This window comes from Pristiophorus japonicus, chromosome 15 (genome assembly GCF_044704955.1).
Source record: "Pristiophorus japonicus isolate sPriJap1 chromosome 15, sPriJap1.hap1, whole genome shotgun sequence".
Lineage (NCBI taxonomy): Eukaryota > Metazoa > Chordata > Chondrichthyes > Pristiophoridae > Pristiophorus > Pristiophorus japonicus.
The window spans coordinates 58235167-58262679 of record NC_091991.1 but is presented as its reverse complement, the minus strand read 5'-3'; the positions used below and the strand labels follow the sequence as shown (position 1 = coordinate 58262679).

The window sequence follows — 27513 nt, the reverse complement described above, 5'->3', positions numbered from 1 at the left end:
ATTGAGACTCGAAGAGCTCATGGACTTTCTCCACTTTGAGCGGTCTGCGGCCAGGGTCTCAGTGTGGTCAGTGCTTCAATACTGGGGATGTTAGCCTGGTCGAGGACACTGATATTGGTGCGCCTGTCCTCCCAGGGGATTTGCAGGATCTTGCGGAGACATCGTTGGTGATATATCTTTAGCGACTTGAGGTGCCTTCTATACATCGTCCATGCTTCAGATCCATACAGGAGGGCGGGTATTATTACAGCCCTGTAGACCATGAGTTTGGTGGTAGATTTGAGGGCCTGGTCTTCAAACACTCTTTTCCTCAGACGGCCGAAGGCTGCGCTGGCGCACTGGAGGCGATGCTGAGTCTCCGCATCAATGTCTGCCTTTGTTGATAAGAGGCTCCCGAGATATGGGAAATGGTCCACGTTGTCCAGGGCCGCGCTGTGGATCTTGATGATTGGAGGGCAGTGCTCTGCGGCCGTGTATGCAAGAACACTTTTCATACCTCCAATATATATGCCAGTTGTTTGGCTGATAGTTACAACATGATCTAGAAATATGAAAATGGGAACTGTCACTAAATAAACATCGGTCGTAGTTTGTACAACTTTGTAGGCAAAACTGGGTTAAACCCGTATGTAGAATGTGGTAGAATTTCAGTGTTATTTGATAATAGATTTCCCCTTGAAAAGGCAGTCCAGTACCCTTATATTTTGAACTGCTAAGCATTTAATTATTAGATAAAAATTTAAAAATAGTAACTGTGTACTCTTGACAAACGTATCTTAAATATGTTTGTGATACCATTCAGACAGTACTGGAAAATATTTTTGAAGTTATTTAGCAAGGGGTGGACTCTTTTGAACTCCCCAAATTTACATTTTAATCAACAAAATATACTTTTTGTTCACCAAACAACATTAATTAAATATGATCCAGAAGCAGCAAATACTAAAAAAATATTTTTAGTCACATAAAAGAACTTCAGTGCCAACAAACATTGGATACAATAAGAAAACAAAGAAAAGAATCAATGAAAGATTGGAGGGACAAACACACTGCTCTAATTTGTAAACTGGACAGTCAATTTTCAACTCCACCAAATCTGGGAAATAACTCACCCATGGTTAGTTGGCAGGTTTACTGTTCAGTTCCTTTATTCAGCATGACAAAGTGCTTTAAATCAATAAAATTGAAAGCCCAGGTGTGTTTATTTCAGAAATATAGGCCGAGATTTTCCTTACCTCGGCTGTTCCAGTGCAGCCAGGGTCGATGGCAGGCCGTGGCCCCATTGTTAGCTCCATCCCGCTCTGAAAAATGAATTTCCGTTAATAGGGCTTGCTAAGCCCACCCAGCACATTTGCCGGTCCAATTCGAGGAAGTAGGTCTGGTGACATCATTCATGACATGTCATCAACCAGTTTCCTTAAAGGAACCATGGCCATTTGACATTTGTACTGTCAGTGTTCTACAGCATTGAAGCGCTGACAACACTGACAATCGCTGCACGCAGGTTCTCCCATTACTCTCTCTATATACTTATGGAGGGAGTCAGAGCATGCAGAGAGGTCCTTTTCCCTTCTGATAAGCAGAAGAGACCTCCCCAGATGACCAATACAGCCTGATTGCACATAGCAGAGAAGATCACAAGCAGGGATGTCGTCAGGAGGACCTGGATGCAGTGGCGCAAACCTTTCAATAATCTCATTAAATCGCAAAACATTAGTACAAAGCCACACTCACCCTTATCCTGCTGTGCCTCTCATCACATCCCCATCACTCTGCCTTCCCTATCCTATTCCTGCACATCCTTACTCACACCAACTTACCTTGCACCTCCACCCATTCCTGTCTCTCTATCTACATTATACCAACCCCACCTCATTAGCCACCCCTCACATTCACCCTCATTTTGGACAGATTTGTGTGCACCTTTGGAAGTGGCTTAGTGAGTTGCAGTGAATGGTGAGGCATAATGGTACCCCCGCAAAGGTGGTGAGTGTGAAAGTAATGGCTTGGGCATTGTATGGATACTTTATGGTGTTGGTATGGGGTGGTGCCAACCTGGCGCATCATGTGGCAGCCAGGATTTACAGCATCAAGTGAAGTAAATCTGGCTACAGTGAGGCTATCCCTGGCCTCCTGGTCTACAATGTGCTCGGGTGCTGATGCCCTCTGTCCTGTGCAACATCAGGTGATTGTGGAGAAGGTTGGTGCTGCTGGTGTGCCTGGTGCTGCTGGTGTTGGGCTTGATCGTGGTCAGATTCTGAGGACCAAGGTGAGACAGTATACAGGACACCCATGTTGATGGAATAATTGGCAGCTGAAGTAGAAATGACAGAAGCATTCTGTCAATGGTGAGAGAGTTCTTCCATGAGTTGAGAGTGGAAAGTGGAAAGCAGTCAAAATCTGTGCTAGAAATGGACTAGTTTGTGGCTGAGGAAAGTGATGATCTGTCAGGTGGGAGCTTTTACTGTACATTTGAAGCTGTCAAATAATCAACTGGAGCAATGGCCATGGAACTCCTGCCTCAGGTTGACAGCCGTAGTCCCTGAACAGTGATTCCCATGGCTATGAAGTTAAAAGTCAAAAGGTGAGTTTAAAAACGCCTGTTGATCATCTGTCAACTAGATGCTAATGAGTTTAATTGGGTTGCCTGCCACTGCCTGTCGGGTCTGCTCAGCGCTGACAGACCCGACATTGGGAAAGGCGCGTTGCGGCGGGTTGACAGCGAGTTCTTGACCCGCTGTCAAAAAAAATCTTTTTCCAACCTGACCTGCTGGCTGACCCCCATAAAATCTCAGCCATGCTGTAAAGTGATGGTCTTTACATAGAAACATAGAAACATAGAAAGATAGAAAATAGGTGCAGGAGCAGGCCATTCAGCCCTTCTAGCCTGCACCGCCATTCAATGAGTTCATGGCTGAACATGAAACTTCAGTACCCCCTTCCTGCTTTCTCGCCATAACCCTTGATCCCCCGAGTAGTAAGGACTTCATCTAACTCCCTTTTGAATATATTTAGTGAATTGGCCTCAACTACTTTCTGTGGTAGAGAATTCCACAGGTTCACCACACTCTGGGTGAAAAAGTTTCTCCTCATCTCGGTCCTAAATGGCTTACCCCTTATCCTCAGACTGTGACCCCTGGTTAGAAACATAGAAACATAGAAACATAGAAAATAGGTGCAGGAGTAGGCCATTCGGCCCTTCTAGCCTGCACCGCCATTCAATGAGTTCATGGCTGAACATGCAACTTCAGTACCCCATTCCTGCTTTCTCACCATACCCCTTGATTCCCCTAGTAGTAAGGACTTCATCTAACTCCTTTTTGAATATATTTAGTGAATTGGCCTCAACAACTTTCTGTGGTAGAGAATTCCACAGGTTCACCACTCTCTGGGTGAAGGAATTCCTCCTCATCTCGGTCCTAAATGGCTTCCCCCTTATCCTTAGACTGTGTCCCCTGGTTCTGGACTTCCCCAACATTGAGAACATTCTTCCTGCATCTAACCTGTCTAACCCCGTCAGAATTTTAAACGTTTCTATGAGGTCCCCTCTCATTCTTCTGAACTCCAGTGAATACAAGCCCAGTTGATCCAGTCTTTCTTGATAGGTCAGTCCCGCCATCCCGGGAATCAGTCTGGTGAACCTTCGCTGCACTCCCTCAATAGCAAGAATGTCCTTCCTCAGGTTAGGAGACCAAAACTGTACACAATACTCCAGGTGTGGCCTCACCAAGGCCCTGTACAATTGTAGCAACACCTCCCTGCCCTTGTACTCAAATCCCCTCGCTATGGAGACCAACATGCCATTTGCTTTCTTAACCGCCTGCTGTACCTGCATGCCAACCTTCAATGACTGATGTACCATGACACCCAGGTCTCTTTGCACCTCCCCTTTTCCTAATCTGTCACCATTCAGATAATAGTCTGTCTCTCTGTTTTTACCACCAAAGTGGATAACCTCACATTTATCCACATTATACTTCATCTGCCATGCATTTGCCCACTCACCTAACCTATCCAAGTCTCTCTGCAGCCTCATAGCATCCTCCTCGCAGCTCACACTGCCACCCAACTTAGTGTCATCCGCAAATTTGGAGATACTACATTTAATCCCCTCGTCTAAATCATTAATGTACAGTGTAAACAGCTGGGGCCCCAGCACAGAACCTTGCGGTACCCCACTAGTCACTGCCTGCCATTCTGAAAAGTCCCCATTTACTCCTACTCTTTGCTTCGTGTCGGACAACCAGTTCTCAATCCATGTCAGCACACTACCCTCAATCCCATGTGCTTTAACTTTGCACATTAATCTCTTGTGTGGGACCTTGTCGAAAGCCTTCTGAAAGTCCAAATATACCACATCAACTGGTTCTCCCTTGTCCACTCTACTGGAAACATCCTCAAAAAATTCCAGAAGATTTGTCAAGCATGATTTCCCTTTCACAAATCCATGCTGACTTGGACCTATCATATTACCTCTTTCCAAATGCACTGCTATGACATCCTTAATAATTGATTCCATCATTTTACCCACTACCGATGTCAGGCTGACCGGTCTGTAATTCCCTGTTTTCTCTCTCCCTCCTTTTTTAAAAAGTGGGGTTACATTGGCTACCCTCCACTCCATAGGAACTGATCCAGTGTCAATGGAATGTTGGAAAATGACTGTCAATGCATCCACTATTTCCAAGGCCACCTCCTTAAGTACTCTGGGATGCAGTCCATCAGGCCCTGGGGATTTATCGGCCTTCAATCCCATCAATTTCCCCAACACAATTTCCCGACTAATAAGGATTTCCCTCAGTTCCTCCTCCTTACTAGACCCTCGACCCCTTTTATATCCGGAAGGTTGTTTGTGTCCTCCTCAGTGAATACCGAACCAAAGTACTTGTTCAATTGGTCCGCCATTTCTTTGTTCCCCGTTATGACTTCCCCTGATTCTGACTGCAGGGTACCTACGTTTGTCTTTACTAACCTTTTTCTCTTTACATATCTATAGAAACTTTTGCAATCCGTCTTAATGTTCCCTGCAAGTTTCTTCTCGTACTCCATTTTCCCTGCCCTAATCAAACCCTTTGTCCTCCTCTGCTGAGTTCTAAATTTCTCCCAGTCCCCGGGTTCGCTGCTATTTCTGGCCAGTTTGTATGCCACTTCCTTGGCTTTAATGCTATCCCTGATTTCCCTTGATAGCCACGGTTGAGCCACCTTCCCTTTTTTATTTTTACGACAGACAGGAATGTACAATTGTTGTAGTTCATCCATGCGGTCTCTAAATGTCTGCCATTGCCCATCCACAGTCAACCCCTTCAGTATCATTCGCCAATCTATCCTAGCCAATTCACGCCTCATACCTTCAAAGTTACCCTTCTTTAAGTTCTGGACCATGGTCTCTGAATTAACTATTTCATTCTCCATCCTAATGCAGAATTCCACCATATTATGGTCACTCTTCCCCAAGGGGCCTCGCACAACGAGATTGCTAATTAATCCTCTCTCATTACACAACACCCAGTCTAAGATGGCCTCCCCCCTAGTTGGTTCCTCGACATATTGGTCTAAAAAACCATCCCTTATGCACTCCAGGAAATCCTCCTCCACCGTATTGCTTCCAGTTTGGTTAACCCAATCTATGTGCATATTAAAGTCACCCATTATAACTGCTGCACCTTTATTGCACGCACCCCTAATTTCATGTTTGATGCCCTCCCCAACATCACTACTACTGTTTGGAGTTCTGTACACAACTCCCACTAACGTTTTTTGTCCTTTGGTATTCTGCAGCTCTACCCATATAGATTCCACATCATCCAAGCTAATGTCCTTCCGAACTATTGCCTTAATTTCCTCCTTAACCAGCAATGCTACCCCACCTCCTTTTCCTTTTATTCTATCTTTCCTGAATGTTGAATACCCCTGGATGTTGAGTTCCCAGCCCTGATCATCCTGGAGCCACGTCTCCGTAATCCCAATCACATCATATTTGTTAACATCTATTTGCACAGTTAATTCATCCACTTTATTGCGGATACTCCTTGCATTAAGACACAAAGCCTTCAGGCTTGTTCTTTTAACACCCTTTGTCCTTTTAGAATTTTGCTGTACAGTGGCCCTTTTTGTTCTTTGCCTTGGGTTTCTCTGCCCTCCACTTTTCCTCATCTCCTTTCTGTCTTTTGCTTTTGCCTCCTTTTTGTTTCCCTCTGTCTCCCTGCATTGGTTCCCATCCCCCTGCCATATCAGTTTAAATCCTCCCCAACAGCACTAGCAAACACTCCACTTAGGACATTGGTTCTGGTCCTGCCCAGGTGCAGACCGTCCGGTTTGTACTGGTCCCACCTCCCCCAGAACCGGTTCCAATGCCCCAGGAATTTGAATCCCTCCCTGTTGCACCACTGCTGGACTTCCCCAACATTGGGAACATTCTTCCTGCATCTAACCTGTCTAAACCCGTCAGAATTTTAAACGTTTCCATGAGGTCCCCTCTCATTCTTCTGAACTCCAGTGAATACAAGCCCAGTTGATCCAGTCTTTCTTGATAGGTCAGTCCCGCCATCCCGGGAATCAGTCTGGTGAATCTTCGCTGCACTCCCTCAATAGCAAGAATGTCCTTCCTCAAGTTAGGAGACCAAAACTGTACACAATACTCCAGGTGTGGCCTCACCAAGGCCCTGTACAACTGTAGCAACACCTCCTTGCCCCTGTATTCAAATCCCCTCGCTATGAAGGCCAACATGCCATTTGCTTTCTTAACCGCCTGCTGTACCTGCAGGCTAACATTCAATGACTGATGTACCATGACACCCAGGTCTCGTTGCACCTTCCCTTTTCCTAATCTGTCACCATTCAGATAATAGTCTGTCTCTCTGTTTTTACCACCAAAGTGGATAACCTCACATTTATCCACATTATACTTCATCTGCCATGCATTTGCCCACTCACCTAACCTATCCAAGTCACTCTGCAGCCTAATAGCATCCTCCTCGCAGCTCACACTGCCACCCAACTTAGTGTCATCCGCAAATTTGGAGATACTGCATTTAATCCCCTCGTCTAAATCATTAATGTACAATGTAAACAGCTGGGGCCCCAGCACAGAACCTTGCGGCACCCCACAAGTCACTTTTCCATTTGCATGCCATTTGTAATAATGAATATTTTTCTCATTCCTGAAGGTTTGTTACCGTGTGAACACATAATCCTCCTTTGGAGTTACCAGCACATTGCTTGTAGAATTAATTTTAATGGGATGGACTCCCACTTTCAATTAATGTTTATATTCAAGCTTCTTTATGAGGGCAAGCTTTTTCAATCTTGGCAACATGATATCTTGTGGTAAAACAGCAAAAAGAGTGATGGTCTCTGATTACATCCTCTTCTGCTAACATTATATCTTCTGCCAATTTGATTCAGGAATGGCATTTGATGCAATTTTTGGATTATTAGTTGATATAAAGAAGTTAAGCTCGAATCAGAGCCAAGGAAATGAAAGGAATGATTAACAAAACTGTTCACTTCTAGTTTATTACTATGATCATCTCATACAAATCTATTTTATAGGTTTCGGGTGCTGTGCCATAGGATCGTCAATGACAACATTTTTACAAATCTTATCTTGTTCTTCATCCTCCTGAGCAGTATTTCTTTGGCAGCAGAGGATCCTGTCCACCAGGACACAAAAAGAAACCAAGTAAGTTTAAAAATATGAAACTTTGAGACCAGTAGTATCTATTGCATTCAAATAGTTAAAGTATGATTTCTATTCTCATAGGGGCTGAAATTGCCACTTTTTGCGGGGTGCAATGGTCTTTTCGCCCAGGGGCGGCCAGCCCCTGAGATTTTGGGGGCAATTTTCCGGTAGCACCGCACCCTGCGATTAGCATCCCAGGCCAGCACGCAACAGGTGATAATGTCATTGCCGTGCACACTGACCCCTTTACGGCCCGCGTAGGAAATTGCCCCATGAGCCGTGAGGCTGGCATGGGCCAATGTCAACACCAGCTTTGCAAGGCGCTGACTTCCGCCCGAGGTGCCCCTTAAAGGGGAGGCCGTGTGCGCCCCAGGCCCCCATTTTATTTTTTCAGCCAACTCCTCGGTCGGCCCAACAATGGCGGCCTTCGCCTCAACCGGGCTGCCATCATGCAGCCCAGCACTCCCTATGGGGTGCTGGGCCGCTAGTCCAGTCGAGCGTGTCCCTGGTAGCCCAGTGATGGCCACCAAAGGGCTTGCAGAGTGTGCAGCGGCCGCCCTCCCCTTAAGTTGAAGGGGTGGGGCATTGTAGCACGTCAGCGCTATGCGAAGTTTCCGCGTAGTGCTGAACTCTGCGCCGCGCTGACGCCATGGGAGCACCCCTCCAATGAGGCGGAACGCCTGAGCCAGCGCGCCGCCTTGTTTGAGGGGCGCAAAACTCAATTGCACGCCGGGGGGGTGGGGGGACTTCCGGCCCAGGTGGTAAAAGTCCCAGGCCCGGAAGATTACCGCCCCAAAGGGGGCACATGGCAATTTTGGCCCCATAGTGTTTACAATATTCCAAATAGCAGTGGTATGTACCAACAATATCAAATATCAAATAAATTCAGAATTGGCTTAGCCTTCCATGAGTTTAATCCTTCACTGAGAATGTCATAATGTATTAACTGAATGGAACAACCTGCCCATTGATTTCAGCCATAACATCCATTGTCAATTAAGTGTATCACACAGCAACAGAACAGAATTCTTTTATATGTTTAAAAATAACAAAGCTAAATATAAATTATTAAAAAAATGTTCGCATGGTTGTGATTGCAATGAAGTAATTTCATATCTAAACAAGATGAGAGTCGGTTTTCCTGATCCTTTCACCTCCAGACAATGCTTTGTTCTCCAGGCACACACTTTCAAGTAAAAGGGCCTGAGACACAGATTGTCGTGTCTGCCCCTTTTACAAAATTTCCATGACTTTTCTGAGGGAAAGAGCTTGGCCTCTATCTGCAGAAGGCACAGGCCAGATGGGCCTATTATAATGTGGCATGGTGGGGTGGGGGCACTTCTGGCCTCCCTACTCAATTTCCATGTTGCTCATTTGCTGGGCAGGGTGCCTAGAGATCTTGATGCTGTGGCTTGCCCCTGAAGCCCCGCCATGGTTTAGGGGCAGGCTGAAGATGTCAAGGTAGGGTCACCTTTAGTTATTGGCCTCTTTCCTGATCTTCCAATTGAATTGGACCATCTGGCTGCTAATCCCCATCAGTAACCACAAGGCTGATTTTCATCTCCAACCACTGGTGGCAGGACCTTCCATGGCAGGCCTGCCTGACTCAGGTGAGAGTCTCATAGAAAAATGCAGATGGAGATCTATCACTTGCAATGTTAACTGCCTACTGAGTTGATAGCCTATCGGTAAAACCTGGTGGATACCTGTTTCAGGTAGGCAGTTGGTTGGCAGTATGTTAATGAGGCCCAGTCATTAAAATGAACCGGGCCTCCCACTGCAGCTCACAGGAGGGGTCGAGCATGAGTTTTTCAGTGGGGTAGTGACAGCATTTTTGAAAGGGAGGGAGGCAGTACCTGAGCATAAGTAACCACTTACAGGCCCCAAGTTTCCACATGATTTGCTCCTGATTTTTAGGAGCAACTGGTGTAGAACGGAGTATCTTAGAAATCGGAATTCTCCACATTTAGTTTTCTGCAGTTCTAGTCAGGTAGAACAGTTTCACTTTTGAACACAATTTTTTTTTCAAAAGGGGGCGTGTCCGGCCACTGACGCCTGATTTCAAAGTTTCCAGTGAAAACGTACTCCAAACTAACTTAGAATGGAGTAAGTGAAGATTTTTGTACGCTTGAAAAAACCTTGTCTACACTTTAAAAAATCAGGCGCAGGTTGCAAAGTAGGGGGGGGAGGGGGGGGGGGGAAGGGAAGTCATTAAATTATACAATCAATCCTTAGTTATACTTATACAAATATTATACAAATAAATCCAACCTGAATAAAAATTTATAAGCAAAGAAAAGATTAAATAAACCATGTTCTTACCTGTGTGAAAGTGCTTCAGGCAGGCCTTTCAGACAGCGGTGTGGCGTCAGTTTGTCGACGGCAGCGGCAGCAAGCAGCCTTCGAGCTGAGCTGCGGTGCTTGAGGCAGACCTTCATTCCCCACGAAGATGCAGCACCCGGGCGGACTTGAGGCCATTCGGCCATGGGATTGCAGCGGCGTCAGTGGCTGGTCGGGAGCTGAAGAAAGAACAGCAGCAGCCTTCGAGCTGTGAGGGGGGCTGACTGAGGCCATTTGGACAGGGAGAGGCAGCCACATCGACATCTTTATATTTAAATTTGCAGAATGGGTGCACCACATATTATGCAATGGTTTGCTTCCTCACGCAAGAAATTCTTTGTTCTTGGTGGAAGTTGATCCATTGCAAAGTTGAATTGGCACTTTTATTTCTCCAAACACACAGTCCTTAATTTGCAGGCACCGGTTCTGCAAGTTTAGCAGTGAAAAGCTGAACTCACTGATTTCAGCAGGTGATTTATTCAGCAGTGCTGCTAAAAGCACTCCCTCACACACAGAAATATCAAGAAAATTAAAATACAAGCCTTTGCAGGGGTCCAAGAAACAAATCTTCACTTTTTCTGCAGTACTTTTAAAAATGGCCGAGTGCCAATGTTTACTTCAGACTGCGCGTGCGCGAACGCTCCAACGCGCACGCGCAGGGTTGCCGGCACCAAGAAGCCTCATTTCAATTGTACCCGCCCCCTCCTACTTACAAAATCGGCGCGAGTGGTAGGCTCCGCCCCCTGTGTGCCATGCCAAGCAGACATCGAGCTCCAAGGAGCTCGAGAATACAGCACTTTTTTTCCGGCGCCATTTTCGGCGCGAAAAACAGGCGCCCAACTCTGAGGTGCGCCTTTTTCGCCGTGTGTGGAAACTTGGGGCCACAATGTCAGCTAGCATGGTGGAGGTGAGGTAGGAAGGGAAGTTACATAGTTAGTAACTTAGGGGAAAGGGGTTGAGATCAGCAAGTGGGTCTCATAGCCAAGATGAGCTGAGATGAAGGGAGTAAGGAGAGTTAAAGAATGATGCAGGTTAGGGTGGGGGTTAACTTGAAAAAAATGTGGCTTTAGAAGCAAGGGAAAGAGAGAAAGTGCCAGCTGAACAGATGTTCTCAATCTTGGTAACAAAGAACCCCTTTCATTTGTTGTTGGAGATCTGAGGGGACAGGAGAGAGGTGCTTAAGGAGATGATTTTCATTGGCGAAAAGAAGCCGGGGATTACATTTGCATTCCAGGATGATTCTGAAGTAGTGAGCAGTTTCAGCAGAGGAGAGTAAGGCCCGATATTGCTTGCCGCGGTCAAACCATATCTAGTGATGGATGGCTAAACCAGTTGTGCATCAGGTGCATTCTGGTCTGCACCCTTGGACTTTTGGGAGAAAAGTTGGAGATTATACCAGGTGAAACGACCAGGCTGGGAGAGCGTAAAGGGTTTACTGGGACAAGGAAAATCCTCTCCTGAAGTGGAGCTGTGCCAATATACCTTAATTTTTTATATATCTTACAATATCCACAGCTCTGATGGAGTTTGTGGTCCTCTTGGTATATTTCTGATGGTATTTTAATTTTTTTGTGTTTTTCTACCCCAGTGATTGTCGATGTTCTTGAAAATTGTTTTTAAGTTTTGTGGAAGTCTTTTTGAACAACTGCCGTAAGTTTGTACCAGTGCAATGATTTTTTTAAATTTTTGTTGCATTTTAAGTACAGTATTCACAGCTCCCAATGGAGTCTGTGGCCCACTTGATCTTTCACTGCCTGTATTCTTTTTAAAATATGTGAGAGCACTCCTGAACTGCTGCCTCTAAACCGGTATCGAGATTACTGTGACTTGACTTTCCTGACTACAAAAGGTTTATATCTAACTCCAACTGGTACATATTGTATGTAATCTTGCAGTGTATTTTCAGCTTTAAAACTGGAAAAGGATAAAAATTAAATACATAAGTAAGGGAATATATATAAAACAAACATCAGTCATTTATGTTTTGTCCTTGTACAAGACCTTAGTCAGGCTACACTTGGAATACTGTGTCCAATTTTGGTCTCCTCACATGGTGGGTGATATTGAGGCTCTGGAAAGTTTGCAGAAGAGGGTCACTAGACTAATTCCAAGTCTAAAGCATCTTGGTTATCAAGGGCCCAAGTTTCCGCTGTCTGTAAAAACGGCACACCTCCATAAGGTGTGCCGACTTTCTGGAATAAAAAGGGCGCCGAAAACCTAGCTTGTGATTCTGCGAGCTCCTCAGGATGTCTTCGTGCTCGGCGTGGCACAGCACAAGGGGTTGGCGGCAGAGTGTGCGCGCACGTGTAGTAGATCCTCGCCCTCGAGGCTACGTGGGAGGGGCCCAAAGCACGGCGCCCTTGGCCTTGGCCAAATGGGCTCCCCGGGCGAAGATTGGGACTCTTGCCTCCCTCCAGTTCAGCTCCCCCCCCACCTCCCTCCCGTTCAGCCTTCTCCCCCCCCCCCCCCCCGTTCAGCCTTTCCCTCTCCTCCCCCCTCCTCTCCCCCACTCCTCTCTCCCCCCCCCTCCCTCCCCACGTCGTCGACGGGGCCCGCCCGACCGGCATCTGGCTGGGGGCGGGCCCCGTCCGAAGTCCTCCGCGACGGCCGGCTTGCACGTCATCGGCGGGGCCCGTTCAGCCCACCCCCTCCTCTCCCCTCTCCTCTCCCTTCTCCTCTCCCCCTCCCTCTCCTCCCCTCCCCCTCCTCTCCCCTCCCTCCCTCTCCCCTCCTCTCCCCCTCCCTCCCTCCCCCTCCTCTCTCCCCTCCCTCCCTCCCTCTTCCTCTCCCCCCTCCCTCCCTCCACCTCCTCTCTCCCTCCCCCTCCTCTCCCTCATCTCCCCCACTCCCTCTCCCCTCCTCCTTCCCCCACACCCCCCCCCCGTCTCCCTCCACCCCTCGCTGTCAGAAACACAGAGAGACACTGACAGAGACAGAGAGAGAGACACTGGGGGGGGGCGTCCCAGCACGCTGTTGGAAGTCTTCAGGTGCTGCAGTAGGTGAGTAGAAACGTAATTTTTTATTTATTGATTGATGTTTTGTTATTTTTTTTAATTTTTTAATTTTTTGGATTGATTTATTGGTTGATTTATTGATTTATTTGTCATTTATTATTGATGATGGCTCTTTATTTATAAAAGTGAAGTATTTAATGTTTGTAAGCCCCCCTTCCTCCCCCCGCCCTCCACCCGCCGCCCCTTTCTCTCGTTTCCTATGCCTGATTTATAAGTGTAGGCAAGGTTTTTCTGAACATACAAAAATCTACACTTACTCCATTCTAAGTTAGTTTGGAGTGAGTTTTCGATGTCTAAACTTGCAAAGCAGGTTTAAGTGGCTGGACATGCCCCCTTTTGAAAAAAAATCTGTTCTAAAATTAAACTATTCTAACTCACTCAAACTGGAGCAAACTAAATGTCGAGAATTGCAATTTCTAAGATAGATTTCTAAGATTGCTAAGATTCTAAACTAGTTGCTCCAAAAAAAAGGAGCAACTCAGGCCGAAACTTGAGCGCCAAGACCGGCTAAAAGAGTCTATACCTTAGAGCAGAGTAGACTTAGCGGGTGTCAGATTGAGGTTTATAAGATAACGAAGGGAATAGACGGTGTTCCAGCTGACAGTTTATTTCAATTTAATAGATTAGGCAGGACCAGGGGTCACAAATTTAAGTTGTATAGGGCTAGATCTAGGTTATCTGTCAGGAGGTGGTCCTTTTCCCAGAGAATAGTAGACCTCTGGAACAAGCTGCCGTTTCATGTGTTGGATGCAGACTCACTGAATTCTTTCAAGCGAAAGCTGGATTTGTTTCTGGCTGGATGGGTCAGAGAAGAATTTTCCAGATTTTATTTTTCCCAAATTGGCCTGGTTTTTTTAAATCTGTTTTTGTTGACTTTCCCAGGAGATCACATGGTTTCGATGGAGTGGAATGTATATGTTGTGATACACAAGGTATCGCAATTGTGTGGGACAGGCTCGATGGACTAGATGGTCTTTACCTGTCCGTCATTTTTCATATGTTCGTATGGTTTTCACAGAATGATGGAGAGTATCAAGGAGTTCAATACTCGAAGCACCAGTAACAATCCCAGAATACCATTTAATAAAAATGGAATTTGATGTATTTAATTACAATAAATCTGTGGCCCTGATTTAATGATGTACATGGTATAAATAAAACAGAAAATTGTCTGACTCACCATGAGCAATGCCACAGCAGATCTGCTAGAATTTTGTTTAAATCCCCTATTGAGGTATGCTCTTGGTCACTATATCCCTTTTAAAAAATTCTATTTGTTTACATTTGCAATTCTTTGCTGATAATTATTGGACTGAATTTAATACTAAATTCTTCTTTTACAGATCCTTACATATGCAGATTATGTCTTCACTAGTATCTTTACAGTAGAAATTATATTAAAGGTAATGGCACATCAGTTCATGTGAATTTATAAATTTACATTTGTTTGTGATCAATTATCACAAAAAGGCTTACACATTTCCACATGGGTATTTTAAGAAACAGTAAGGCTCATGAAATTGAAAATTGACTTGTCAATAGAAAGCAGAAGGTGACAAAGAGAAAAATACTGTTGAAGGTGGGGGAGTGACTATTGGAATTCTGCAAGAATCTGTTCTCTATCCCCTGCTGTCCACACTATTCATAAACCATTTGGTTAAGTGAGCCATTTGTAAAGTTACAAATTTTGCTGATGGTAACAAGCTACATGGTCTGGTGGCACATGTAAGGGAGATAAACAACATTCAAGACTACACCTATTCCAATTTACATGTGTGCTCCCAGTGGCCAAGACTCCATACCAGGAGTACATAAGCAGAAAATTTACTCTTAGATTCCGTGCAGTGCTTACTGATTATGGAATACATAACAGCAATCAAATGAATGCCACATGTCGGAATTCACGGGTCATCTGGGCAGGAACCAGAGCTTGAAATATAGGCAGAAAATCAGAGAAATGCTGCACAGCAATCTTGCGCATCCTAGACCTGTGGTGGCAGACTTTGTCAGGCCATACCATGAAGGGATGGCATTTGAATGCCCCAAAAAGGACTAGAATTCACCTGCTTTTATAAAGCAAGGATTACATATTGCGAATCTTACATCTGCCTTAGAACCACTCAGCTGTCTATCATGAAGTGCTGGGATTGAAACCCATGCAGCTTGACAGGGACCAGAAGCCATGAACCTTTACGAGCTAATAATTGCATTCCTTGAATCTGGTGACTTAGACTACTCGGTCCTGCTAATAATTGACATACCATGATGGGGTATCCATTAGCAAAGGTAGAAAAAACTGGATTTGAATGTGATTATAAATCATTCACTGAAAGCTTTTAGCTTCTGGTGTATTTGACTGTAAGTCAAAACGGGTTGTTCTAATTTGGAACATATGACTGCTAAAACCATACATGGAATAATATTTTGGGCAGCATAACATCAGAAGAACAATATTGTCTTGGAGAGGGTTCAAAGAAGACTGACAAAGGTGATTCTGGAACTTAAATTATTGGGGTCAATGGAATGGAATATTGGGCAGGGTGTATAACGGGCGGATGATTCCCGACCTCCTGTTTTGCCACCATAAAAATTGAATTTTATCTCTGTAAAGTTGAACATTTTTTCATTAGAAAAAAGATTAAGTGGGACTGTGGTGATTAAAGAAAGTGGTCCACCACCACCTTCTCAGTGCAACTAAAGATGAGCAATAAATACAACCTGTATAACTGCAGTAGTACTTCTTTGCATTCATATTTCTTGTGATGAAATGCAGCACTGTGTTAGCTATTTTGATCACTTTTGCACTTTCAGTCTAGATTTTAATGACTTATGGAACTGGACTCCTAAATCACTCTGTTCATTTTCACCCCCTAGTGCTTTTCCACAAATATCCATGGAGAACCATCGCCTTCTAAATCTTTTTTTAATAAAATATGTATCCTAGTTAAAAGAATTTTTTCAATCCAAATGTGCAGCAGCTGGCTCCAGGACCAGAATTACTGTCTTTTTAAGGCTGGAGCACTGAAACCTGATATATTTGCACTTAATCTTGGCATTCAGTAATAGCCCCTTCCTACTAAAGAAAGAGATAAAGAAAGGAAGCATAGAAAACTCCATCGAAAGCAGTAAAGCACAACTTACCTCATATTAATGAGGCACCTCTGTCAAAAAATGTTTGGCAAATTTGGCATTTGTATACAATGAAATGGGATTATCATGTTGAAATTTGATATCATGTTAATTGCAAACTACACAATCATAACAAAAGATTCTTCTGGCTTTTGATCCTCAAGAAACAAGTAGTTTCCAGAAACCCATTTTTATGTAGACTAATCGTCCTTAATTATTTCTTTAAATGATTAAAAAAATATATTTATAATTTAGCATGAGGAAGCTTTTGCATCAATACTCAATTGAGTACCAGCTAACTACCAGTTAGCGCCGCCGCTAACGCCTGCATAATTTTGTGGGAGTCAGTAGCGGCCTCGCGCCCCAGGAGAGAAGTCCCGTTCAGGAGGCGCAAATGACTCGAATTTCTCCCCCTTTGTTTTAATTACCACTTGATTCGAAAAGTATCGTTGTAGTTACAATTTTGATTCCCTTTTACACAGATGACCGCCTATGGGGCTTTCATTCACAAGGGCTCCTTCTGCAGGAATTACTTCAACATACTTGACCTGGTCGTGGTTAGCGTCTCTCTCATCTCTTTTGGAATGAAGTGAGTTATAAATTAGCTTTTATTTTGTTTTTTTTACTTCTTAAAAATTCTCATCCGATGTCAAAGTAATTTATCGGAAAAATTGGTTTGAGAAACTGGTTGGGTTGGTTGTAAATTCATGCCCCCGCCTCCTACCCCACTATTTTGTAATGGTTTGGACTGTATTTCAAAACAATCATGCTCAGAGAATAAAATAAATCAAACCAGCCTCATAGCAACCTCAACAAGATCACAGGTGAAATTCTATACACTCGTCATTTTAAAACAACAAAATTGTTTTTGAATTTGTTTTTGGAAGGATTGGCAAGGATAGTTCTCAAATATTAAACATTTCAATTAAAACCTTTTTTGAAAAGAATACAAAGATTCAAACTTGCTGGCAACTGAGTAATGCTAAAAGATCTTAACCTTTCTATTGTACTAGTTACACATTTGAAAGTGTGAAGTACAACTGCTTCAATAATGTATTTTCAATTTTTTACTGTTTATCTTACAAATAATTTTGTTATTTGGTACTGTTAAAATCAGCCAAAGTTTCTATTCTTGTATCCAAATTTCCACGAGATGGTTGGCATTAAAATTAGATGCTACACAAAGGATCAATGGTGTCTAGGATACTCTGCTACATCAATGTATTAAAAATACAGATCAATTAATATTAATATTCTGCTATTACATATTTACTAGGCATGCCAAAGGCATCTGGGGCATAATATCATTTTACTGACATTTTCTCCACTACAACTCCTTGAATTCAGTATTGAACCGGACATAGCAGTCTGAATAGCCTGCTTGATTCAAAATTCAGAGTCAAGCAGTCGTCCAAATGGTTTTCAGCAGCAACAACATCTAAATGGAATCACTTGCAGTGTTAATGCAGAACTATGCATGTGTTGAAGCTGATATGATGACACTATCATACTACTTTATTGAACCAATTTTCTTGCCAGCAACTGAGACAATAGAGGATGGAATTTATGTTTCAATGAATTAGTGACCTGTGAGCATTGAATGGAACTGCATTCTCAGAAATTATAGCAGCAATTTTTACACTGCCTGCTTGGCAGAAACAGTGCGTGTTCAGGCAGTTAAGAATTGCCCGTTGGACTTGCCCACCAAGGTCCTGCGCATTTCACGCAGATGGGAAGGATACCTGCCGGGAACTGTCGTGGTCCTTTTTTAAATATGTGGATTGCTCTCCGATGATATCATAGGGGCCTGACTGCTATTTTAACCAGAGGCCTGCGCAGGAAGGATTTATGACTTTCCCACCAGGCCAGCCTAGCAGAAAGAGGAGTTGGGACTTTTCACTGTGGTGCCGGGAGCAGCAGAATCGCAAGACTCTCCCGAACCCCCTCCATCGACTTAACTGAGTACCAGGGACCATTCTTTTGGTCCCTAGTGGCGACCACCTGTCATTCTGTGCAGTCTGTCATTCCACTCCTGCCCGTTGGCTAGTGCCACTTTCTGCCGACTTTGGCCGGGAAACAGACTATGGAGATGAGGCCCAGGAGTTTAAAAACAAAACAGGCCTCATGCTGCCGCGGTCGGGACAGTTTTGCTGCTCCGGCCCCAGGCTACACGACTGATAACCCAAGTTAAAATTGGGGCTTATATGTTTTATGTTCCTGAGATTTAATTTGATGTCAGAGGCACTTTCGCATCATTTTGAAAATTTTATTGAATCAATAGTAGAGTGTTTTTCTCCTTGATAAATACAATTTCTCTCTTTGCAGAGCCAGTGCAATAGCAGTAGTAAAGATTCTCAGAGTGCTCCGAGTATTGAGACCTTTGAGAGCCATTAATAGAGCAAAAGGTTTGAAGGTAATTGATTTCCACATAAAATGAATGTTGAATGACTTCTGAGTACAGATGTGTGAATATATTTCCCACTACCTCAGTGTAATCTGTAACGGTGCAAGAGGCCACTTACTTCCTTTCTGATAGTGCCTTCAAGACTTTCTCTCACGCTCTAGGACTGTATGGAGTTTGTTGAAAAGTCCTGGCACATCTGAGAAAGTCGATGGCACAGAGGTAAGTGCCTGTTGGCTATTATAAAATGTTTGTACAATGACAGTGCAATCAATAAAATAATAAACAAATAAATAGCAGTATTTACAGATTAATGAGATTTAATCAATTGAAAATTGAATTAATTATCTGCTCCTCAGTTGCTCAGTAAATTAATTCGCAATGGAAGTGCTACTGAGGCATACAGGCTAGAAGATCCCAGATTCAACCGCTAGTCTGTGCTGAGTTTGCTGATTTCAACTGGGATGTTGATGCAAGTACTACAATTGGCCTCAGTGTCCCTGGGCCAGGGTCGAAGTACAGAAAATTAGCCAGAGTTTCCGATTTTTGATCACCATCCAGTTTTTGTGAATGTGGACATTGAGGGTGGGTGGGAGGGGTGGGCAGTATTGGGCTCATTTGTGATGACCCTCATGATTCAGTATCTCATTCACGATCACTGCTAGGTCTGACATGAATGGGCTGATGAATCATGCTACAGCATGAAACATGGCCTTCAAGAAGGCAGTAAATTGGGAAAAAGTGAAGATTCTAGGGGTTGGCTTGTATCTCAGTTGGAGTCACTGGGGCTGAAGTTGCCCCCTCCATAAGCTCCATTACCACCTGGAGCGGAGAGGCCTTACCGACCGGGAGCAAACAGATGGGCTGCGAGCGGCGGGACTGGGTTTCCGTTCCGCCTGTGTGCCCTCCATGGTGGGTACGCGTTGACCCCTTACTGACCGGAGCGGTGCTGCCGCCAGTCAGTGCCATTGGCAGCATTCCCCGGCGGGGAGCAATCTGTAGCTGGGCGGCACGTCCGCCCTTAAAGGGGACATCGCAATGCCGGCGACTCCATCTTATTTTTTATTGTTGGCCGACTGCCAGACCGGGCTGACAATTAAGGCCACAGATTCATTCGGGTTGCCAACAGGCAGCCTGGCAACCCCTCTTGGGTGCCAGGCCGCTGGCCTGGCTGAAACCCTCCCTGGTGGCTCAGTGTTTGCCACTAACGTGGCTGCAGACTTCGCAGCGGCCCTCCCCTTTAACTGAAGGATTGGGTCGTTGTGAGGTCATCAGCGTGGTGCTGATGACTTGAAGCAATGGCCGTTCCTACCCAGCCACACCTCTGCCCCTCTCCAGACGGCCACTCCGACCTGCCCGCATTTCCACCTCTCTCCCGATACCAACACCGCTCCGACCGGAATCAAGAAAAAAAGTGCTAAAAATCACCAAATTGTCCGCCCCATGCAAAAGTGGTAGGTGCACCCCATTTTGGGCAGAAGCCAATTTCGGCTCCAGTGTCTTCAGCAAAGCAGGAGGAAAACTGGTGGGGAAAAAAATTTACTCCTCTGAAAACCAGTATTTGGGCCAGTCAGATGTTTTCAACTGCTACATTTGAACCATAGTTGTCATGGAAACAAGTGTTTTCTTATCAAAAATGTATATTCCAGACATCTGTTTGCCAAGTGAGAGCTGCTTCTGACGTCGGAAGATGATGATCTTGAATTAGTCAGGGGCACTATGACAATTCACTATTTAAATTGAAAGCTTCATCCTGAGTCTGATAGTCACCTAGTTTATGATATTATAAAAGGACATTTGAATTAACCCTTAGAGTTAAATATAAATAAATGTTAAAGGGCACTGTTTTCATGAAAAATGTGTTTGGGAATTTGTTTTTGAAACTGAAACAAGCACAATCAATTTCGAATTCATTATTGGGCACTCTTGTTATAATAAAAGTGGTGTGTAACACCCCAGTTCTTTTCCTTCTCCGTACAGAAAAATATGTTGGATGGTTCTTCATGAAAACAGTGCCCATTGAAAATAATAAGCTGTTACACTTTATTCACAATATGGTAAACATTCTTTATCTTTCAACCTGAACAATCCATTCCAACTTTCCTTTTAACAATGTTTGCTGACTCTCATTTTAAGTTTTATCAAATTGTATCTATGTTATGGAAAATAATGAAATAGTCACTTTTCTTACCTTTTCAGCACGTTGTTCAGTGTGTGTTTGTGGCCCTGAGGACCATTGGTAATATTGTGATAGTGACCACATTATTACAATTCATGTTTGCCTGTATTGGAGTACAGCTCTTCAAGGTAAGATTGAATTAGTGTTTATTTTGTTAATTAAATCAATTAATTGTTTCTTCCTACCCCCCCCTCCCATTTGTTTTCCTTGCATCTGATTTCTCCAGTTCATGCCCCATACATGGTAAGAGGGTGATCTGCTCTTAGCCCTCTATGTCTCTCTGAACTAATTGCCACAATGTATAAGAGACTGGCTTGACTGTGCCTCCCTCTTGCCCTAATTATATTGTATGTTTGGTATCAGTCTGATGAGATCAATGTCAGTATAACAATCTCAGGGATAGAAATTCAGTTCTCGCTGATAATTATATTTTTTCGCCCAAATTATCATTATGGCAACGCTATGGCTATGAGGCAGTAAATTTGAGCTTCAATTTGCGCAGCAGTAAAAATCGGCATTGCACAAGGATTCGTGGTGAAAACCACGATCCTCACCAATTTTACTCCAAGGCTGATAATGTTGCGAGTTGGGGCAAGGGAGGGGAGAAAAACACCAAAAAATAAATTGTAATAAACAAAAAATAAAATATCTCAAAACATTCACGACACTTAACTAGCGTTTCGCTGCAAAAGAATTAAAAACTAAAAACATTAACTTGCCTTTTTTGCAGGTCTTCATACTTACCGTTGATCCAAGAGCTGCAACGCAGCTTTTTCCTTGGCGTTTTGTTTTCGTCCTAAATACGGGTGCGATCAGAGCCAAATTCATGTCTTGCACGGTGGCGCTCCTCTCTCTCGCAGTATTTGAAAAGCGGAGCCGCAAGACTTCACTGAATTTCCCAGATCACTGTTTTTCGTCAAAACCGGTGAAATAGCGCCAAAAAAACGGTCGCATGGTTGGCAAATTTTTAGGCCTCGCAGTTTCTACAAAAGCAAAATAATGCTGATGCTGGAAAACTGAAATAAAATCAGAAACAGTCCCAGTTTCTACTTTGATATTAATCATGAGATCACTGTGAAGAGGCCTCACACCACTAGCATTGTACATTGCATGCAGTATAACTGCAATTGTGCAGATCTGACATTTTAAAGTTAATATATATATTTTAATAAGTATTCAGGTGCCTCATCATAGTGAGTTTAAATGCACATTCATAGAGCTCTGATTTCCAAAATTTGAGAAAGGTGCTAGTGGTTGGCATGACTAGCTGCGTCGTTTTACTGCCCTTACTAATGCCCCAATACAGGGATATCTGTTTTTTTATTCCCCGTAGTAGGTGGTGGCATCTAACACCTTAGCACAGTGGATATGTAGACCTGACCATGCTGTTTTATTGCGCCATGATGCTCAAAATGCTGTATCACGTCTTTTAGTGTGTTACATTTCTTAAATAATGCTACCAATTGAGAGAAATATATTGAAAAGCTATTTGCTGATCTGCATAAATATGACATTACAAAGTAGTATCAACTGTTTCTTCTTGAGTTGGGGAAAATGCAGAAAATATACATTTTATTAAACATCTGCGTGAACTCTTCTACAAAACATAACTTTCTGTTGTCACTCTTTTTGTCACAATTTTGTATCAATGTTTTTCCATTATAAATGACAATGCCCAGATTTATAATGGAAACTATCTATATAAACCTGGCACAAACTTGACTAGCTGTATAACTTTTCTCCAAAACTGCTCAAAATGCTTTCTGAAAAAGGTTAATCCACCAATTTTGCTCTTAGTAACCAAAATTTTAATGTCCAAGATAAGATTATGATTAATATTTAAAAATCAAAAAATATGTATTTCACAATAAATTAAATTAAATGTATAGAAACATCAAAACTTAGAAAATAGGTGCAGGAGTAGGCCATTCGGCCCTTCGAGCCTGCACCACCATTCAATAAGATCATGGCTGATCATTCACCTCAGTACCACTTTCCTGCTTTCTCTCCATACCCCTTGATCCCTTTAGCCGTAAGGGCCATATCTAACTCCCTCTTGAATATATCCAACAAACTGGCATCATCAACTCTCTGCGGTAGAGAATTTCACTGGTTAACAACTCTCTGAGTGAAGAAGTTTCTTCTCATCTCAGTCCTAAATGGCTTACCCCTTATCCTTAGATTGTGTCCCCTGGTTCTGGACTTCCCCAACATCGGGAACATTCTTCCTGAATCTAACCTGTCCAGTCCCGTCAGAATTTTATATGTTTCTATGAGATCCCCTCTCATCCTTCTAAACTCCAGTGAGTACAGACCCAGTCGATCCAATCTCTCCTCATATGTCAGTCCTGCCATCCCAGGAATCAGTCACATGAACCTTCGCTGCACTCCCTCAATAGCAAGAACGTCCTTCTTCAGATTAGGAGACCAAACTGAACACAATATTCCAGGTCAGGCCTCACCAAGGCCCTGTACAACTGCAGTAAGACCTCCCTGCTCCTATACTCAAATCCCCTAGCTATGAAGGCCAACATGCCATTTGCCTTCTTCACCGCCTGCTGTACCTGCATGCCAACTTTCAATGACTGATGTGCCATGACACCCAGGTCTCGTTGCACCTTCCCTTTTCCTAATCTGCCGCCATTCAGATAATATTCTGCCGCCTTGTTTTTGCCACCAAAGTGGATAACCTCACATTTATCCACATTATACTGCATCTGCCATGCATTTGCCCACTCACCTAACCTGTCCAAGTCACCCTGCAGCCTCTTAGCATCCTCCTCACAGCTCACACCGCCACCCAGCTTAGTGTCATCTGCAAACTTGGAGATATTACACTCAATTCCTTCATCTAAATCATTGATGTATATTGTAAAGAGCTGGGGTCCCAGCACTGAGCCCTGCGGCATCCCACTAGTCACTGCCTGCCATTCTGAAAAGGATGCGTTTATTCCGATTCTCTGCTTCCTGTCTGCCAACCAGTTCTCTATCCACGTCAATACATTACCCCCAATACCATGTGCTTTGATTTTGCACACCAATCTCTTGTGTGGGACCTTGTCAAAAGCCTTTTGAAAGTCCAAATGCACCATATCCACTGGTTCTCCCTTGTCCACTCTACTAATTACATCCTCAAAAAATTCTAGAAGATTTGTCAAGCATGATTTCCCTTTCATAAATCCATGCTGACTTGGACCGATCCTGTCACTACTTTCCAAATGGGCTGCTATTTCATCTTTAATATTTGATTCCAACATTTTCCCCACTACTGATGTCAGGCTAACCAGTCTCTAATTCCCCGTTTTTTCTCTCCTTTTTAAAAAAGTGGTGTTACATTAGCTACCCTCCAGTCCATAGGAACCATTATAGTGTCTTTTGCATCTTTCAATCCTCCATTAAAATTCCTATTTAAAGTTCTAAACCTCTCCCAAAATCATTGGCTTGGATTTGATATATTTGCCCAGAGCTATGATACTGGCAGTTGAATTTGGTTACTGTAATGTGAACGTATAAAGTACCTAGGGGCTGAAATTCGATGATAACTGCCAGCCGATAGCGCCCCGGAAAGGCAGAACCACGGCGCAAACGGCTTATCGCCAGTGTTCGGTGATCTTACCGCCTGCTGCAAACTTCAGTTGAGTTTTTGCAGTGGCACAAAGGGTACTACCTCGCCTACTACCACCGGGGAAATCATGACATCAGTACATGTGCAATGCCTCGTTAGCGCCGGTGATGCGCTCTTCGGTTTTTGCACCTCACTTACCGGCTTGCAGGGAACTCTCCACAAAAAGTTGCCATTCACAAGTCAAGGTTACAATGCTGGGGCAGTGTATAGCGGGAGTAGCAACCGGGGCACAGAGGTCGTGGGGAGTGCTACGTATTCTCCTAGCAGAGTGCGTAGATGTAGGCGTGCTGCGGTTGCTGACTACTTACCTTGACGATTACCATTTCAGCAACATTGACGGGTTCCATTTCAGGTCCATTGCCGAGTAGCATCTCGCTGTTACCTTTGGCAACTTAATGGGGGCAGTGCTGGCACACCACGTCATGCTGCGACAACTACTTCAAAGTGCTGTCTACACAGACGGGATATGGCCAATGTGGGTTCACGCCTGAGGAGAGGCCGCAGACGTCGGGGCAGGAGGCCTTACCCCCCCGAGATTTACTGTATGCATTCTTCGTACCTTGATATGTCTGATGAGCTCAACTTCTAAACTATCGGGTCCTTCCAGGCTCCTGTAGGCGATATATTGCAACATCTCGCAGTTTGCAGTACATTGCTGCATTTGCCAGGTGACCGACGCTCTCTACAGCCAACGAATGGACTACATAAAGTTCAGCATGTCCAGGGAGAACCAGGACCTGCATTCCTGTGCCTTCGCCAGGTTGTAGGCTTCCCCATGGTTCAGGGAGCCACTGATTGCACACATGTGACATTGCGGGCCCCGCCCCATAATGGAGAGGTGTTTCGCAATCGCAAGTGCTACCACTCCCTCAACGTCCAGATGGTGTAAGACTACAGGCAAATGATCCTTGCTGTGAATGCCCGTTATTCTGGCAGCTGCCACGATTCCTTCATCCTGCAGGAGAGCAGTGTGCCCCAACTATTCCAGCCATTGCATGAAGGGTGTGGCTGGCTATTCGGCGACAAAGGATATTGCCTAGCCAACTGGCTGATGACTCCCCTCCGCAACCCCACCATCCCTGCCGAGCAGCGCTACAAACACAGCCACGCCGCAACCAGGGCAATTAATAGAGCAAACTATCGGAGTTCTAAAGCAGAGCTTCTGCTGTCTTGACCGCTGTGGAGAGACATTTGCTTATACAGTGTCTCTTTTCACCATTGTGTGCTGCATGCTGTGCAACCTGTCCATCATGAGGGGCTAAACACTGCCATCAGGGATGGCAGCTGCACCTCAGGAGGACGAGGACGATGAGGAGGAAGATGAGGAGCATCAGCCATGGAGGAAGCAGTGTGATACTGTTGCCGCTGCAAGGGCTGCTCATCAGAGACTCATCGCGCAGTAAATTCAGTAAATGACGCAACTCATGCCGAGATGCCAGACTATTCACCTGGTGATGTGCTGAAGACATTGCACCCCACCCTCCAACCCTCCATGTATATAGATCGCACCACAATAATGTGAAGTCGCAAAATAACCTTTATTAACAACAACAAGATTGTGCTACAAAGAAGCAGAACACAGAGCCATCAGCAGCAGCAAATTATGAATGAAACAACACCCCTGCAAACATAATCACCCAGAGGCAAGTGCAACTATGTACATGCCTTAATATTCCAATAAGGTTAATATATATGACCACGATGCTATCATTGGTTAGTGGGACTTGCACAGTAATTTACCACCCCTTCCCTGCCCCCCCCCTCCCCCCCCCCGGCCACGCCTATTGCACCTCCTCAATGGGGTCTCAATGCCTGCAGCAAGGCTGGGTGAAAGTTGCTCTGTCAGCGCCGCAGACACAACTGATAGCCGAGCAGAACGTCCCCAACCAACTCGGGCACTGGTAGGCCCAACTGTGGACTGCACCACCTCAACATGGGCTGCGCATCCGGAGTAATCTGGGGGAGCACAAATTGCTGGCCTGCTTTGGCACCATTAGTTGGACTGATGGGAACCCAGACACGTTGGCAGCAGTCAGTGCTTGCGTGGCATAAAGTTGACTCTGCTTCAGAGCCGAGTAAGTCTGCATCAGAGCAGAGAGCGCATTGATGCCACCACACACTGACGATATGACAGAATGGAAACCTTGCATGGCTTCGGCCTGGTGCTCAATGGTTACTGCCACATCAGTTATAGCCCACGCCATCATGTTTGGGACCCCATGGTCACTTGTGGCTTCCAAGATCCGTTGGTATCTACCAAGGATGGGCTCGAGGGGCAGCTGAGTCGCAAGTGCAAATGTTGAGGCGGATGCTTCCATCATCATCATCATAGGCAGTCCCTCGGAATTGAAAAAGACTTGCTTCCACTCCCTAAGTGAGTTCTTTGATGGCTGAACAGTCCGATACGAGAGCCACAGACCGTGTTACAGGTGGGACAGACATTCGTCGAGGGAAGGGATCGGTGGGACTGGTTTGCTGCGCGCTCCTTCCGCTGCCTGCGCTTGGCCTCTTCACGCTTTTTGCGTTGAGACTCCAAGAGCTCAACGCCCTCCCGGATGCACTTTCTCCACCTCGGGCGGTCTTCGGCCAGGGTCTCCTAGGTGTCAGTGGTGATGTCGCACTTTACCAGGGAGGCTTTGAGGGTGGAGATATATCACCAACGATGTCTCCGCAAGATCCTGCAAATCGCCTGGGTGGATAGGCAGACCAACATCAGTGTCCTCGACCAGGCTAACATCCCCAGTATTGAAACACTGACCACATTCAATCAACTTTGCTGTGCAGGCCACATAGTTCGCATGCCAGATACGAGACTCCAAAGCAAATGTTTTATGCGGAGTTCCTTCGGGGTAAACGAGCCAAAGGAGCACAGCGGATGCTTCCATCCTCACAGCAAATGCATTGAGGCTCTCGGGCATCCTTACCTATGCACCCAACAGATTGCTGTGCATCCGCAATGATGCGACAACCGACAGCTCAGGGTCCTCATCAGAGTGGTGCTAAGCATCACTCAGGCATGCATTCACCCTCCAGGAAGCTGGCCCCCAAGTTTCCCCACCCCCCTGCCTTTGCTGCAGGCCACTAGGTCCTGGAGCATCACCCACCTCCAACTCCCCAGACACGTCCTCCTCGACTGAGGTAGTG

The 27513-nt window shown here is 44.8% G+C and overlaps 1 protein-coding gene across 1 annotated transcript in view; it reads left to right on the top strand.

Moving 5' to 3' along the window:
* The window catches only part of cacna1c (calcium channel, voltage-dependent, L type, alpha 1C subunit), a 1034505-nt gene that overhangs the window by 757714 nt on the left and 249278 nt on the right, over positions 1–27513 (top strand). Inside the window, exons 18-22 of the mRNA XM_070900503.1 lie at positions 7552–7681; positions 14379–14438; positions 16647–16753; positions 18490–18577; positions 20765–20872. Of these exons, the coding sequence (XP_070756604.1) occupies positions 7552–7681; positions 14379–14438; positions 16647–16753; positions 18490–18577; positions 20765–20872 (493 nt within the window). The remainder of the gene's footprint in view (positions 1–7551; positions 7682–14378; positions 14439–16646; positions 16754–18489; positions 18578–20764; positions 20873–27513) is intronic.